Source organism: Haliotis cracherodii, unplaced genomic scaffold (genome assembly GCF_022045235.1).
Source record: "Haliotis cracherodii isolate W230 unplaced genomic scaffold, xgHalCrac1.p SCAF_15, whole genome shotgun sequence".
Taxonomy (NCBI): Eukaryota; Metazoa; Mollusca; class Gastropoda; order Lepetellida; family Haliotidae; genus Haliotis; species Haliotis cracherodii.
The window spans coordinates 22570573-22586434 of NW_027266270.1; the positions used below are offsets into that span (position 1 = coordinate 22570573).

Here is a 15862-nt window from a genome sequence, read left to right on the forward strand (position 1 = left end):
TCTAAATATGCAAAATACGCTTACGTTAGAAATTGTTTTTTAATGGAACCTGATATTTCATTTACATTTACATTTATTCACGGTCGGAAAATATACTTAGAAAAAACGACCGTTACTTCACAGAGACCTCTTCACAAAATTGTCACCACTATTTGGCTTTTTACGCCCAATGGAATTTGTTTCGACATATCGTTGATATTCTCGGGCGTTGACCTTATAAATTCAACATTAACAGGTTTTTGTTCAATTTCGAAACATTCTCTGTACCAACAAACAACAACACGCACCAGAATGTTTTGTTCATGTTGCAAATGACTTTTATTTTTGAATAGAAGTTGGTTTCATGACACAAAATATAAGCAGGAATAGTAACGTGGGAATTACTGGGTTCAGCATTAATGTTTTCCATCACGCTGTTCACGACCACCTATAAGATTCCAGAAGCGGTTTGCTAGACTAAGTTCACATCTGATGGTTCCAGCGATATGACTACCTCGCAGTATCTTCATTCCCTTTGCTTGTTTACGATCGGAATAGGTGAGTAATGCTATTCAATAACCATGTCAGAATAACCTGCCACACACTGAAATATAAACCGTCAACGCCAGAGAATAATCAGTCTCAACTGTTACGGTCAAAATAACATCTCTAAAATAATTCCTATTTATTTTTCCAAATTATTAAAGTTTAAATTTTTCTTAAATTTTCATTCCAAATTTAGCATGTAGAAGATTATTATTTTATGCATGCTTCAGGAGTTTAGCCTATTTAGGCTGCATGCCATGCATGCTTTTTAGTTTCTCGAAGGAGAGAATGAGGACCCATGTGGTCAGTGACAAAAAAGCAAAAAGTAAAGGTTAGAGAAGAATATGGGTCTACCAAAATGGTATGTTGTCATGCATTTGTATTTCTTTTCGAAGTCAATATATTTCTGTATATATCTGCCGAGACAGATTCCATTGGGCGTAAAGAGCAAAATAGTGGTAACACTCATATGAAAGGATCATTGAAAATCTGTCATGACATTGTTTGCGAAAAAGGAAGCATTCCTGCTCTACCGGAAGAACCCGCCACTCACAATTTGCATATAAATGTAAGCGTTTACATTTGTTACCTAACCTTGCACAGAAGTACTCCTGCCATACGATGGCGGCCTGTAGAACGATCGACTTTTGACCAGCCAATCCAGTTATCCGATAGCACGTTTACAGATTTTGTTGTAGCTAAAACGATGTGGTAATTTTTTGTAACGTCTACTGCGTATAAGTTCAGATATTCTGATGCTTACAAGTAAAGAAAAACACTTAGGAAATTTAACCTGTGTTTTCTGAAGACGTAAGAACTCTCGCGATGCAAGCTGCCGAACACAGTGCCACCCACCCACTCTCCGCAACCTTAACTTGTACAATGGGCGCAGTATACAGGACCACGGGCCATGATAAAGTCAGTCAGTGCAAAACATATTTGTCAAAAGATGTCCAGATCTTTTTGAAGAATTTATGGTGTCCCTGAGCGGATGCCATTATATGACCTTTCAAATCACTTGGTTTATTGGGTCGATGGTAGAAATATATACAAAAATAAAACGATTCCCATAACATGTTTAGTTATGTTTTTAGGAATAATTGTTTGATGGCAGTTAAAAAGAACAATTTACTCTCCTCATGTATTGACTAAGGGACCGAATATTTGTTATTCATGGAGGGGGGGGGGGGGGGGGGCGTGTGTGGCGCAGGGGGTCAGAAATAATTAGGCTCATCTATTATTTATAAATATCTTATCTTGCAGCTATAGCTTATAAAATATAAAATATGTAGTCTCAACCTCTCCATCAACCACCAAGAATATCATAAGGTCAGTGCCTTACTGACAAGATTTCATACTCTGCCCGAGGTGTAACCAGTATCTATGTTTCAGTGCTAGTACTGCCGTGTCTTGGGCAACATCGTGCTTCCTGGAGGTCTAAACCAACAGTGGCATCACGCTGGGGGACTGGGAGTGTTCACCAAACTAACACATTCAGCCAACCACCCAGCCCTTATTGTGCTCATTACCAGAACTGTGTGACGACTCACACCACCCACAGAAGGACGGGTCAACGGTGCAGGTATACCTCCATTTTCTCATGTGTTGGTTGCAGGAGAAATAATCCATCTAATCACGACATATATTTATGCAGTTCCATAAGGCTCTACAACATTCCACAGCTGGCATGAATGGTAGTCCAAGTCAGTATTCAAGTGGCTCTATAACATTCCACAGCCGGCATGTATGGTAGTCAAAGTCAGTATTCAGGTGGCTCTATAACATTCCACAGCCGGCATGTATGGTAGTCAAAGTCAGTATTCAAGTGGCCTACAACATTCCACGGCCGGCATGTATGGTAGTCCAAGTGAGTAATCAGGTTGGCCTACAACATTCCACAGCCGGCATGTATGGTAGTCCAAGTGAGTAATCAGGTTGGCCTACAACATTCCATAGCCGGCATGTATGGTAGTCCAAGTGAGTAATCAGGTTGGCCTACAACATTCCACAGCCGGCATGTATGGTAGTCCAAGTGAGTAATCAGGTTGGCCTACAACATTCCACAGCCGGCATGTATGGTAGTCAAAGTCAGTATTCAGGTGGCTCTATAACATTCCACAGCCGGCATGTATGGTAGTCAAAGTCAGTATTCAGGTGGCTCTATAACATTCCACAGCCGGCATGTATGGTAGTCAAAGTCAGTATTCAGGTGGCTCTATAACATTCCACAGCCGGCATGTATGGTAGTCAAAGTCAGTATTCAGGTGGATCTATAACATTCCACAGCCGGCATGTATGGTAGTCCAAGTCAGTATTCAAGTGGCTCTATAACATTCCACAGCCGGCATGTATGGTAGTCAAAGTCAGTATTCAGGTGGCTCTATAACATTCCACAGCCGGCATGTATGGTAGTCAAAGTCAGTATTCAAGTGGCTCTACAACATTCCACAGCCGGCATGTATGGTAGTCCAAGTGAGTAATCAGGTTGGCCTACAACATTCCACAGCCGGCATGTATGGTAGTCCAAGTGAGTAATCAGGTTGGCCTACAACATTCCACAGCCGGCATGTATGGTAGTCCAAGTGAGTAATCAGGTTGGCCTACAACATTCCACAGCCGGCATGTATGGTAGTCCAAGTGAGTAATCAGGTTGGCCTACAACATTCCACAGCCGGCATGTATGGTAGTCAAAGTCAGTATTCAGGTGGCTCTATAACATTCCACAGCCGGCATGTATGGTAGTCAAAGTCAGTATTCAGGTGGCTCTATAACATTCCACAGCCGGCATGTATGGTAGTCCAAGTCAGTATTCAAGTGGCTCTATAACATTCCACAGCCGGCATGTATGGTAGTCCAAGTCAGTATTCAAGTGGCTCTATAACATTCCACAGCCGGCATGTATGGTAGTCAAAGTCAGTATTCACGTAGTAGCTCTACAACATTCCACAGCCGGCATGTTTAGTAGCCAAAGTTGGTATTTATTCTGTCCAGCACATCCTACAACGCTTATGTCGTGAACGTCCTCAAGACCGTTGCGTCAGCTATATCAGTGCTAGTCATATGTCATGTTCCAGTTCCTCAAGTGCCTACCTGCAATGTCTCACCCAAGCCAGGTTGAAATGTGATGCAACTATGCTTCCCCGAAAGATGGACGTGATTTATAATTATTTGCAGGGTACTTGCAGAAGCCATTGCCAAGGTAAGAATTAATTACCCCCAAAAGAATAGTGAGTGAGTGAGTGAGTTAAGATTTATAGTCACATCGGCAATATTTCAGCCATATCGTGACCCCAAAAGAATAAGCCCGGGTTACTGTTTACTCTGTTAACCCTCGACAATGGTGCTTTCCTAGAACCTTGCATCCTCTTTTCCCCCAGGGCTCGCCGACACTAACCGACACTAAACCCCTGGATCCATTCCCGTGGTTCTCGCGATCTCAAATTATGGTACTTGTTGTTACCCTGTCTAGTTGGCTCGGAGTCAGTATACTGTGTCTGAGTCGGGTATTCCTGTTAAACTGCAGCATGGTATCTCAGTGAGCTAGCACTATAAATCGGCTTCAGTCCGGACTTGTACAAGTAGCTACACACATACACGCGCGCACGGGCGCGCGCACACACACACACACACACACGTGCATGCACGTCACTATATAAGGGCAATAATCTTGGACGAGACGTTAAACCCCATTTCACCATTTCAAGTGGTAAACGTCTTCGACCAGCGCTACTTTCTCATGAAGCTGGATATAACTGAAATATTGTCCTAGACTGCGATTAGTCAACCTCACTCACTCCGACTAGATATTACAGACATTTTCGTATCTTTTTATATTTGGATCTTACACTTGAATTTATACGAGTAAAGCTCTTTCAACTCTCCGTATCAAAAACACCTTAAACGACACAAATAAATAGTTTATGACACAATGGCTTGACATGAATAATAGTCGAATACAACGTTAAATATAGGATCCAGACTGAAGGTGTGAACACATCTTATTGGACGCATATTAAGGCGGTGTAAAGGTGCACCGATGCACATTGTCCTATTCTTACCATGTGGATTCTCAACAACTCTAGACATTTGCTTGATGTTTTTGCCGTCTCAAAAAAGAACCAAGATCAATTATTTCAATTAAAGCGACAAACATGTCCATCAGCGTAAAAAATGTAACCTTCAGATGGCATTTGCTTTCATTTTTGTCAAATTGTCCTGAGCCGTTAAGGATAGAGGTGTAACTATATTCATGTTCACCGCATTTATCAACAAATGCCCATTGGATCAATGGATGAAGTTTTCCTTAACTTTGTTGTGTGGGAAAGTGGCGTACAATGTAGAAAATAAAGTTCTTTGACACAGTTAAACTTGGTCCCTTTGTGAGAGTGCAAAAATTATAGCAATTCCTTTGAGTTTTTGAGAATCCACAATTGTTTTTTCAAAGTTGATTTTTCATCACTTTTTCTACCACTATCCAACCTTCGTTCTCTGATCCATGAGATATTCATAATCAAACTTGGTAACCATAGATATAGTTACCTCACTATCTTTAGAAGTTCAGGACTATTTGTCAAAAAAATGAAAATGTCATCTGAAGTTTACTGAGAATCAAATATGTGAAATGCTGGACTGGGGAGGGAATGGTCGCTGTGGTGAAGGGACTGGTGGATGTGTAAGAGGGGAGGTGATTGTATGGTGAAGGGAGCGATGGGAGTGGTGAAGGGAGTGATGAGCGTGGTGAAGGGAGTGATGAGAGTGGTGAAGGGAGTGATGAGCATGGTGAAGGGAGCGATGGGAGTGGTGAAGGGAGTGAGTGAGTGAGTGAGTGAGTTGGTTTTAACGCCGCTTTTAACAATATTCCAGTTATATCGCGGCGTGTCAGCTTAAAGTGGGAGGAAAGCCTGAAGTGATGCAGGTCTCAGACGTTTACCACTTCGGTGAAACCCACGAGCACGGGTATGGTGCTGACAAACCTAGAAACATAATTGGGGCGAACCGGGATTCGAACCCACAATCATAGGTTTCTGGCGTGCCCAAGGGACGCAACTCTGCACAGCGAATCGCGGCGCCTTAGACGACTGGGCCACCCGTGCCCCCGGTGAAGGGAGTGATGAGCGTGGTGAAGGGAGTGATGAGAGTGGTGAAGGGAGTGATGGAGAGTGGTGAAGGGAGCGATGGAATTTGGTGAAGGGAGCGATGGGAGTGGTGAAGGGAGTGTATGATCGGTGTGGTTGGGAGAGTTGATTTTGTGGTGAAGGGAGCGATGGAGAGTGGTGAAGGGAGTGATGGAGAGTGGTGAAGGGAGCGATGGAGAGTGGTGAAGGGAGCGATGGAGAGTGGTGAAGGGAGCGATGGGAGTGGTGAAGGGAGTGATGAGCGTGGTGAAGGGAGTGATGAGAGTGGTGAAGGGAGTGATGAGCATGGTGAAGGGAGCGATGGGAGTGGTGAAGGGAGCGATGGAATTTGGTGAAGGGAGCGATGGGAGTGGTGAAGGGAGTGTATGATCGGTGTGGTTGGGAGAGTTGATTTTGTGGTGAAGGGAGCGATGGAGAGTGGTGAAGGGAGTGATGGAGAGTGGTGAAGGGAGTGATGAGAGTGGTGAAGGGAGTGATGAGCATGGTGAAGGGAGTGATGAGCGTGGTGAAGGGAGCGATGGAGAGTGGTGAAGGGAGCGATGGAGAGTGGTGAAGGGAGTGATGAGAGTGGTGAAGGGAGTGATGAGCATGGTGAAGGGAGCGATGGAGAGTGGTGAAGGGAGTGACGAGCGTGGTGAAGGGAGCGATGGAGAGTGGTGAAGGGAGTGATGAGCGTGGTGAAGGGAGTGATGAGCGTGGTGAAGGGAGTGATGGGAGTGGTGAAGGGAGTGATGGGAGTGGTGAAGGGAGCGATGAGCGTGGTGAAGGGAGTGATGGAGAGTGGTGAAGGGAGTGATGAGCATGGTGAAGGGAGTGATGGAGTGTGGTGAAGGGAGTGATGGAGAGTGGTGAAGGGAGTGATGGGAGTGGTGAAGGGAGTGATGAGCATGGTGAAGGGAGTGATGGAGTGTGGTGAAGGGAGTGATGGAGAGTGGTGAAGGGAGTGATGAGCGTGGTGAAGGGAGTGATGGGAGTGGTGAAGGGAGTGATGGGAGTGGTGAAGGGAGTGAGGAGCATGGTGAAGGGAGTGATGGAGAGTGGTGAAGGGAGTGATGAGCATGGTGAAGGGAGTGATGAGCGTGGTGAAGGGAGCGATGGAGAGTGGTGAAGGGAGTGATGAGAGTGGTGAAGGGAGTGATGAGCGTGGTGAAGGGAGCGATGGAGAGTGGTGAAGGGAGTGATGAGAGTGGTGAAGGGAGTGATGAGCGTGGTGAAGGGAGCGATGGAGAGTGGTGAAGGGAGTGATGAGCATGGTGAAGGGAGTGATGAGCATGGTGAAGGGAGTGATGAGAGTGGTGAAGGGAGTGATGGAGAGTGGTGAAGGGAGTGATGAGCGTGGTGAAGGGAGTGATGAGAGTGGTGAAGGGAGTGATGGAGAGTGGTGAAGGGAGCGATGGAGAGTGGTGAAGGGAGTGATGAGAGTGGTGAAGGGAGTGATGAGCGGGGTGAAGGGAGCGATGGAGAGTGGTGAAGGGAGTGATGGAGAGTGGTGAAGGGAGTGATGAGCATGGTGAAGGGAGTGATGAGAGTGGTGAAGGGAGTGGTGAAGGGAGCGATGGAGAGTGGTGAAGGGAGCGATGGAGAGTGGTGAAGGGAGTGATGAGCGTGGTGAAGGGAGCGATGGAGAGTGGTGAAGGGAGTGATGAGCGTGGTGAAGGGAGCGATGGAGAGTGGTGAAGGGAGTGATGAGCGTGGTGAAGGGAGTGATGAGCGTGGTGAAGGGAGTGATGGAGAGTGGTGAAGGGAGTGATGAGCGTGGTGAAGGGAGTGATGGAGAGTGGTGAAGGGAGTGATGAGCATGGTGAAGGGAGTGATGAGAGTGGTGAAGGGAGTGATGGGAGTGGTGAAGGGAGCGATGGAGAGTGGTGAAGGGAGCGATGGAGAGTGGTGAAGGGAGTGATGAGCGTGGTGAAGGGAGCGATGGAGAGTGGTGAAGGGAGTGATGAGCATGGTGAAGGGAGTGATGAGCGTGGTGAAGGGAGTGATGGAGAGTGGTGAAGGGAGTGATGGAGAGTGGTGAAGGGAGTGATGGAGAGTGGTGAAGGGAGTGATGGAGAGTGGTGAAGGGAGTGATGAGCGTGGTGAAGGGAGTGATGGGAGTGGTGAAGGGAGCGATGGAGAGTGGTGAAGGGAGTGATGAGCGTGATGAAGGGAGTGATGAGCGTGGTGAAGGGAGCGATGGGAGTGGTGAAGGGAGCGATGGAATTTGGTGAAGGGAGCGATGGGAGTGGTGAAGGGAGTGTATGATCGGTGTGGTTGGGAGAGTTGATTTTGTGGTGAAGGGAGCGTTGAGTGTGATGAAGGGCGTGGTCGATGTTCTGAAGAGAGTTGATTGTGTGGTGAAGGAAGTAGTTGGTGTGGTGAAGGGAGCGATGGAGTGTGGTGAAGGGAGCGGTGGGTGTGGTGAAGGGAGTGGTAGGTGTGGTGAAGGGAGCCATGGGTGTGGTGAAGGGAGCGATGGGTGTGGTGAAGGGTGTAGTAGGTGTGGTTAAGGGAACGGTGGGTGTGGTGAAGGGTGTAGTAGGTGTGGTGAAGGGTGTAGTAGATGTGGTGAAGTGAGCGATGGGTGTGGTGAAGGGTGTAGTAGGTGTGGTGAAGGGAGTGGTGGGTGTGGTGAAGGGAGTGGCAGGTGTGGTGAAGGGAGTGGTAGGTGTGGTGAAGGGAGCGATGGGTGTGGTGAAGGGTGTAGTAGGTGTGGTGAAGGGAGTGGTGGGTGTGGTGAAGGGAGTGGCAGGTGTGGTGAAGTGAGTGGTAGGTGTGGTGAAGGGAGTGGCAGGTGTGGTGAAGGGTGTGGTCTGTGTGGTAAAGGGTGGGGATTGTTGACTATTTGAAATGTTTTGCCAGTTCACGAACATCTTTCCTGTAGTTCTACATTGATCACTCAAGCTAAAGCCAGAGGATTTGTATTTTTTATTGACAGATAACCAAGACAAATGTAACCCGAGTGGAGAAGGAGGCACCTCGGGGAACTCTGTGGGCCACAATGATCAGAATACGAAGACAAAGGTGACAGAAAAGGAAAGAAAGGAGAAAGAAAGGGAAAAGAGAGAAAAGGAGGAGAAGGAAAGAATGGAAAAGAAAATAAAAGAATGGCATGAGAGGATGGAACTTGCAAAGATGCAGAAAGAAAAAGAAAGAAAGGAGAAGGAACGGAAAGAAAGGGAAAAGAGAGAAAAGGAGGAGAAGGAAAGAATGGAAAAGAAAACGAAAGAATTGCATGAGAGGATGGAACTTGCAAAGATGCAGAAAGAAAAAGAAAGAATGGAGAAGGAACGGAAAGAAAGGGAAAAAAGAGAAAAGGAGGAGAAGGAAAGAATGGAAAAGAAAATGAAAGAATTGCATGAGAGGATGGAACTTGCAAAGATGCAGAAAGAAAAAGAAAGAAAGGAGAAGGAACGGAAAGAAAGGGAAAAAAGAGAAAAAGAGGAGAATGAAAGAATGGAAAAGAAAATGAAAAACCTGAATGAGAGGATAGCAATTGCAAATATGCAGAAAGAAATGGATAGAAAGGAGAAGGAACGGAAAGAGAGGGAAGGAAAGGTCGAGCAGCTGGAAAACGAACGAAATGAAAAGGAAAGAAGGGGCGAACAACTGAAAGAAAATGAAAGGATCCACGAACAAAACAACAATGACAAACATGGGGGGTCGCAAATAAAAAATTATTTAACCCTGAAACCAAACTACATTTCTCCTGTTACCTCGGAGACGACAAGGGACATTCTCACCGACAAACCAGAAACTTCGTTGATGGCTTCAACGAAACAACCAAGCGAAGCTTTTACTGGGGATGCTGACACCACACTTGTCGGTGACACGGATGGTGACTATGGAGACGAGGACTATGCCGATGATGGCGATGATGGCGATGATGCCGAGGCTGAACGTTTAACAGGAGCGATGGCAAGTGCAAATAGATGGGATATCCTTGGCAACAACAGCGGCGCGTCATTTGGTGATGTCTTCAGTACAGTCTGCTTTGCAGCCGCAGCAGCGACCTTATTTTACACAGTTATATGGGGCGGTGTGGTAGCCTAGTGGTTAAAGCGTTCGTTCGTCACGCCAAAGACCCAGGTTCGATTCCCCACATGGCTACAATGTGTAAGCCCAATTTTGGTGTCCCCCGTGGTGATATTGCTGGAATATTGCTAAAAGCGGTATAATATTCGTTCTTGGCAATTGGATTTGTTTTCTAACTTTTACAATTATACGTTTACTTGTATATCGTACGTGTTCTTAAAATAAGTAATCCATTAAAAAGCCTGCATCGGTTATAATAACTCATTATCAATACGTGTAAGTAACTGATATCGGCCAAGTACTTTATCTCTGAAGTGGGGGCACGGGTGGCCCAGTCGTCTAAGGCGCCGCAATTCGCTGTGCAGAGTTGCGTCCCAGAAACCTATGATTGTGGGTTCGAATCCCGGTTCGCCCCGATTATGTTTCTAGGTTTGTCAGCACCATACCCGTGCTCGTGGGTTTCATCGAAGTGATAAACGTCTGAGACCTGCATCACTTCGGGCTTTCCTCCCACATTAAGCTGACACGCCGTGATATAACTGGAATACTGTTAAAAGCGGCGTTAAACCCAACTCACTCACTCACTCACTCACTCATCTCTGAAGTTCCTCGAGCGAGTCATCCATGACATGAAGAAATAGTTCTCGTGTCTTCACTAAGGAAACTATTGAAAACCTCTGTCCTTTAGTCGTCAGTACTCCACAGGTTGTGGCCACCTTGCTTTTCTGTTATTTCAGTGTTGCAATATAATGTTCCTGTTTACATGTATGAATACACTGTCATGTTTGAATTTATACTATGGCATTAAATCGGCTACGGGCACATTAATTCAACTTGCTGATTCAGTGTTTCGTTGACACTGCATTACAATGAGGTCCAATGTTGTGGAAGCACGTCAACAGTGATTGACTTTTAGTGTCATCGTGTGTCAGCTTGATGTGAGTAGAAAGTCAAAGTTAACGCAGTGTCTGTGACATTCAACGCCTTGGCGAAAACCGCAAGCGCAGGTATGGTGTTGACAAACCTAGACACGTGATCAAAATTATTTCTTAAATTAAAAAAACTATGTTGAGGGGAGGGAACTGTATTTCCTAAATCACAAGTAGTGCTGCAACTGGTCCAAGTGTTATACCCGATGTTGTGTTTAATCCGCCGACCATAAATTCCACGAATGTTAAATAAAATAATAATTATTAATTTCTTTATTACGCTGAACCTATCAATATATACAAAACAAAAATGTTAGGGCTCATGACTATTTGGGGGAATACTATTATAAACATGTGTGCTAAGTCTTCATTACAAATACAGTAAACTACGGATATAACGAACTGAAAGGGACCACTAATTCTAGTTCGTTATAACAACACTTCGTTATAAGCATATATACAGCATAACTACAGCAAATAGTCGGAACAAATAAGTAATTTCGCTTTATCCGTCAGTTAGTTATAAGCGTGTTCGTTATAAACGTAGTTTACCGTATCCCCAAATATATATAAACCCAACTCACTCAAAAGCTATTGTTCAAATTGTATTGTTAGTTTATTTTCGACCTCCGACCTCCGTAAACCAAACTAATAAATAGTAAAAACCTTCAGCACGTACAAGCACCACTACTCCGCATGCGCAGAGGGATGTACGTGACCTCCAATAATTAACCGGATACCGTCGTATGCGAAATAAACAATTGAAGATCACGGCAAAAGGTAATTATGGCTGAAAATAAGTATGCGTACACACAAATCGAGTCAAGGAAATTAACTGTGTGAACTGGGGGCAATTCACACGTACATGCACCCATAACAGAATGAGCAATTGTTACCAGTGTGTTTACTTACACAAAGATACAATGGGCGGGTGGGTGTACTCAACTGCACACCGTTATCCGTACAGATTGAATTTCAATGTCTAAATAATTAACGGAGGTCAATCATCCATACTTAGAGTACGTTAAGGGACGTGGGGTATTATTTGGAAAAGATTGACGCAAAGGGTGGGTAGATGTGGAAGAAGGGGCGTGGAGATTTGATGACATACAGTGTTCTCTACAAAGTCTTCATGACCTTTTTAACGAGAAAGTCTAGCTCCAGTTGCCGTGCCAGTCTGTTTTGTTGGGTTTTTTTTATAGTTTTTAACTCCCAGGCTTTATTCGACTCATGGAACAAAAAGTCGGTAAAATGGATAGTGAAGGACAAGGTTTTATAAATGACATCTGTGGCCCACAAGATCAGTTATGTATAAAATTAGCAAAATTGTAAGATATAGTTATGAAAGTTATCTGAAGTGTTGTTATGAACGAGAAGAAGATTTTTCTCAACATTTTAGATCTTAAAACAATACTGAGTGTAGAGAAATGAAAAAATGTATCAAAGATGTATATTTTAGTGGTTTTCATATAACGTGGTTTAAAATTTGAACATACATGTAGGTCTTTGACACAAATTCACTTTCTTGTAGGATGTTGGCAATATGGTTATAGAATAAATCTTCGAATTGTTATTTTGAAGTTCTTAACACCTGCATCATAGGCTTACTTATGTAGTTTATCATCCATCACTGGCTTCCATGGGAGAGTCGCTTGGGGGAGACCAAGCGGTATCTTCTAGGAAATGTCGCTTTAATGAAATTACGTCATATTGCTTTGCAGACCAATGTGACGTTAGTGTCACCATGATGTCACAATACATTGCCGTCACTATTCCCTCTGCCAGTGAAGCTGGTCGGCTGTACTTTTACACTCAAGGCACTGGGTCCCGTTCCACAAAGCGATTGTAGCACTAAGACAATTGTAACACACCTACTTTAACATAGACATACCAGCAGTCATACCGCTACGATCGCTTTGTGGAACGGGTCTCTGGTTATTACTGTTGAAATAGCTGGAATGATGATTTGGGAGGAAAATTAGAATCTTACCCGAGTGTTGAATATCAAATATATCAACACATGTTGAGGATTGTGGAAGAGTTTGAAACATTCATAGTATTGACACATTTCATATTAAAAGACACCAGGTGAGATATTCTTTTGATCATGTCAAAGGTGCACACATCCCAAGTGTATTACGAAGAAAATAAAAGCCATAGCCACCTGTCCAAAAAATCTTTTAATTATGATAATCTTTTCATGAAGAAGAATTGTGTGAATGAACGCGAAAACTTCTTCATGCCTTTCACTGTATTGACAATGTGCTTGGTTTACATACTTTACTTTTCCAAAATGCACAATCGGTGGTCGAAAGATAGAGAAAATTGGAAAATAATGTCTGAAATTGGTCACTATATAGTAAAATGGGAATGGTCAGCGTACCAATAATTACAGTCATTCTCTCCTTTGTACCATTAATACCACGTTCCTCGAAATTATCCGAGACATTATTTGTTTTGAGTGAAATGCTATTGACAGAATCGGCGGAAATAAGAAATTATAAGAACTTATAATTGTATAATAATAATTTTAATTTTGTTCCACATTTTTTTTTTTTAATTTCGGGTTGCCGAATCTGTAAAACAATTATTTATAAACAAACATCTTAATTATACTGTTTCGGTGTAGATAGTTCATCATCGCCTCACCACAACTTCTATATGTGATTGTAAGTACATAAGTATAAAAATCACCTCTCTGTAGTTGACAGTATGTTGACCCGAAATCCAAATAATATGCTAGGTATTGACCATGACCTTAAAGTTAGATTTCCCGTGCACTGTGTACAGTGCACAAAACACACACTACATGTACACTCGCGAGGGACATGATATTGCTTCGTGTTGTAGGTAATAAAAAAACAACCACGGCAATAATGATGGTGGGGGATTTCGCTGTACGGCCTTGTCTGATGAAATGCGAGATAAGTCCGAAACTAGGTTAAGAAGGAGGGGAAGGGGTGAGAGACTGTAGGGTGGTAGAGGGGAAGGGGGGAGGGGCTGTAGGGTGGTAGAGGGGAAGGGGTGAGAGACTGTATGATGGTAGAGGGGATGGGGTGAGAGACTGTAAGGGGGAAGAGGAGAAGGGGGGAGGGGCTGTAGGGTGGTAGAGGAGAAGGGGTGAGAGACTGTAGGGTGGTAGAGGGGAAGAGGTGAGAGACTGTAGGATGGTAGAGGGGAAGGGGTGAGAGACTGTAGGATGGTAGAGGGGAAGGGGTGAGAGACTGTAGGGTGGTAGAGGGGAAGAGGTGAGAGACTGTAGGATGGTAGAGGGGAAGGGGTGAGAGACTGTAGGATGGTAGAGGGGAAGGGGTGAGAGGCTGTAGGATGGTAGAGGGGAAGGGGTGAGAGGCTGTAGGGTGGTAGAGGGGAAGAGGTGAGAGACTGTAGGATGGTAGAGGGGAAGGGGTGAGAGGCTGTAGGGTGGTAGAGGGGAAGAGGTGAGAGACTGTAGGGTGGTAGAGGAGAAGGGTGAGAGACTGTAGGGTAGTAGAGGGGAAGGGATGACAGACTGTAGGGTGGTAGAGGGGAAGGGGTGAGAGACTGTAGGGTGGTAGAGGGGAAGAGGTGAGAGACTGTAGGATGGTAGAGGGGAAGGGGTGAGAGACTGTAGGATGGTAGAGGGGAAGGGGTGAGAGGCTGTAGGATGGTAGAGGGGAAGGGGTGAGAGGCTGTAGGGTGGTAGAGGGGAAGGGGTGAGAGACTGTAGGATGGTAGAGGGGAAGGGGTGAGAGACTGTAGGGTGGTAGAGGGGAAGAGGTGAGAGACTGTAGGATGGTAGAGGGGAAGAGGTGAGAGACTGTAGGGTGGTAGAGGGGAAGAGGTGAGAGACTGTAGGATGGTAGAGGGGAAGGGGTGAGAGACTGTAGGGTGGTAGAGGGGAAGAGGTGAGAGACTGTATGATGGTAGAGGGGAAGGGGTGAGAGACTGTAGGGTGGTAGAGGGGAAGAGGTGAGAGACTGTAGGATGGTAGAGGGGAAGAGGTGAGAGACTGTAGGGTGGTAGAGGGGAAGGGGTGAGAGACTGTAGGGTAGTAGAGGGGAAGAGGTGAGAGACTGTATGATGGTAGAGGGGAAGGGGTGAGAGACTGTAGGGTGGTAGAGGGGAAGAGGTGAGAGACTGTAGGATGGTAGAGGGGAAGAGGTGAGAGACTGTAGGGTGGTAGAGGGGAAGGGGTGAGAGACTGTAAGGGGGAAGAGGAGAAGGGGGGAGAAGGGGGGAGAGAATGTAGGGGAGGGAGAGGGGAAGGGGTGAGAGGCTGTAGGGGAGGGAGAGGGGAAGAGGTGAGAGACTGTAGGATGGTAGAGGGGAAGGGGTGAGAGACTGTAGGATGGTAGAGGGGAAGGGGTGAGAGACTGTAGGGTGGTAGAGGGGAAGGGGTGAGAGACTGTAGGATGGTAGAGGGGAAGGGATGAGAGACTGTAGGGTGGTAGAGGGGAAGGGGTGAGAGACTGTAGGGTGGTAGAGGGGAAGAGGTGAGAGACTGTAGGATGGTAGAGGGGAAGAGGTGAGAGACTGTGGGGTGGTAGAGGGGAAGGGGTGAGAGACTGTAGGGTGGTAGAGGGGAAGGGGTGAGAGACTGTAGGGTGGTAGAGGGGAAGGGGTGAGAGACTGTAGGATGGTAGAGGGGAAGGGGTGAGAGACTGTAGGGTGGTAGAGGGGAAGGGGTGAGAGACTGTAGGGTGGTAGAGGGGAAGAGGTGAGAGACTGTAGGATGGTAGAGGGGAAGAGGTGAGAGACTGTAGGATGGTAGAGGAGAAGGGGGGAGGGGCTGTAGGGTGGTAGAGGGGAAGAGGTGAGAGACTGTAGGGTGGTAGAGGGGAAGGGGTGAGAGACTGTAGGGTGGTAGAGGGGAAGAGGTGAGAGACTGTAGGATGGTAGAGGGGAAGAGGTGAGAGACTGTAGGATGGTAGAGGGGAAGAGGTGAGAGACTGTAGGATGGTAGAGGGGAAGGGGTGAGAGACTGTAGGGTGGTAGAGGGGAAGAGTGAGAGACTGTAGGATGGTAGAGGGGAAGGGGGGAGAGACTGTAGGTGGTAGAGGGGAAGGGGCGAGAGACTGTAGGATAGTAGAGGGGAAGGGGTGAGAGACTGTAGGGTAGTAGAGAGGAAGGGGCGAGAGACTGTAAGGGGGAAGAGGAGAAGGGGGGAGAGATTGTAGGGGAGGGGGAGAAGGGGGGAGAGAATGTAGGGGAGGGAGAGGGGAAGGGGTGAGAGATTGTTGGGGAGGGAGAGGGGAAGGGGTGAGAGACTGTAGG

The 15862-nt window shown here is 46.0% G+C and overlaps 1 protein-coding gene across 1 annotated transcript; it reads left to right on the forward strand.

Moving 5' to 3' along the window:
* The first annotated feature begins 485 nt into the window (after positions 1-485).
* LOC139461956 (histone-lysine N-methyltransferase, H3 lysine-79 specific-like) lies at positions 486-9695 on the forward strand. The gene is made up of 4 exons (XM_071243445.1): positions 486-537; positions 1918-2107; positions 3600-3724; positions 8581-9695. The coding sequence occupies exons 1-4, from the start codon at positions 486-488 to the stop codon at positions 9693-9695; spliced, it is 1482 nt and encodes a 493-aa protein (XP_071099546.1).
* Positions 9696-15862: the final 6167 nt, after the last annotated feature.

Bases quoted from the DNA above. Each gene is read 5' to 3' on its own strand.
- LOC139461956 (XM_071243445.1), top strand. From the start codon at position 486: ATGACTACCTCGCAGTATCTTCATTCCCTTTGCTTGTTTACGATCGGA. The intron at 538-1,917 runs GTGAGTAATGCT...TCTATGTTTCAG, and splicing joins CTTGTTTACGATCGGAATAG to TGCTAGTACTGCCGTGTCTT. The intron at 3,725-8,580 runs GTAAGAATTAAT...TTTTATTGACAG, and splicing joins TTGCAGAAGCCATTGCCAAG to ATAACCAAGACAAATGTAAC.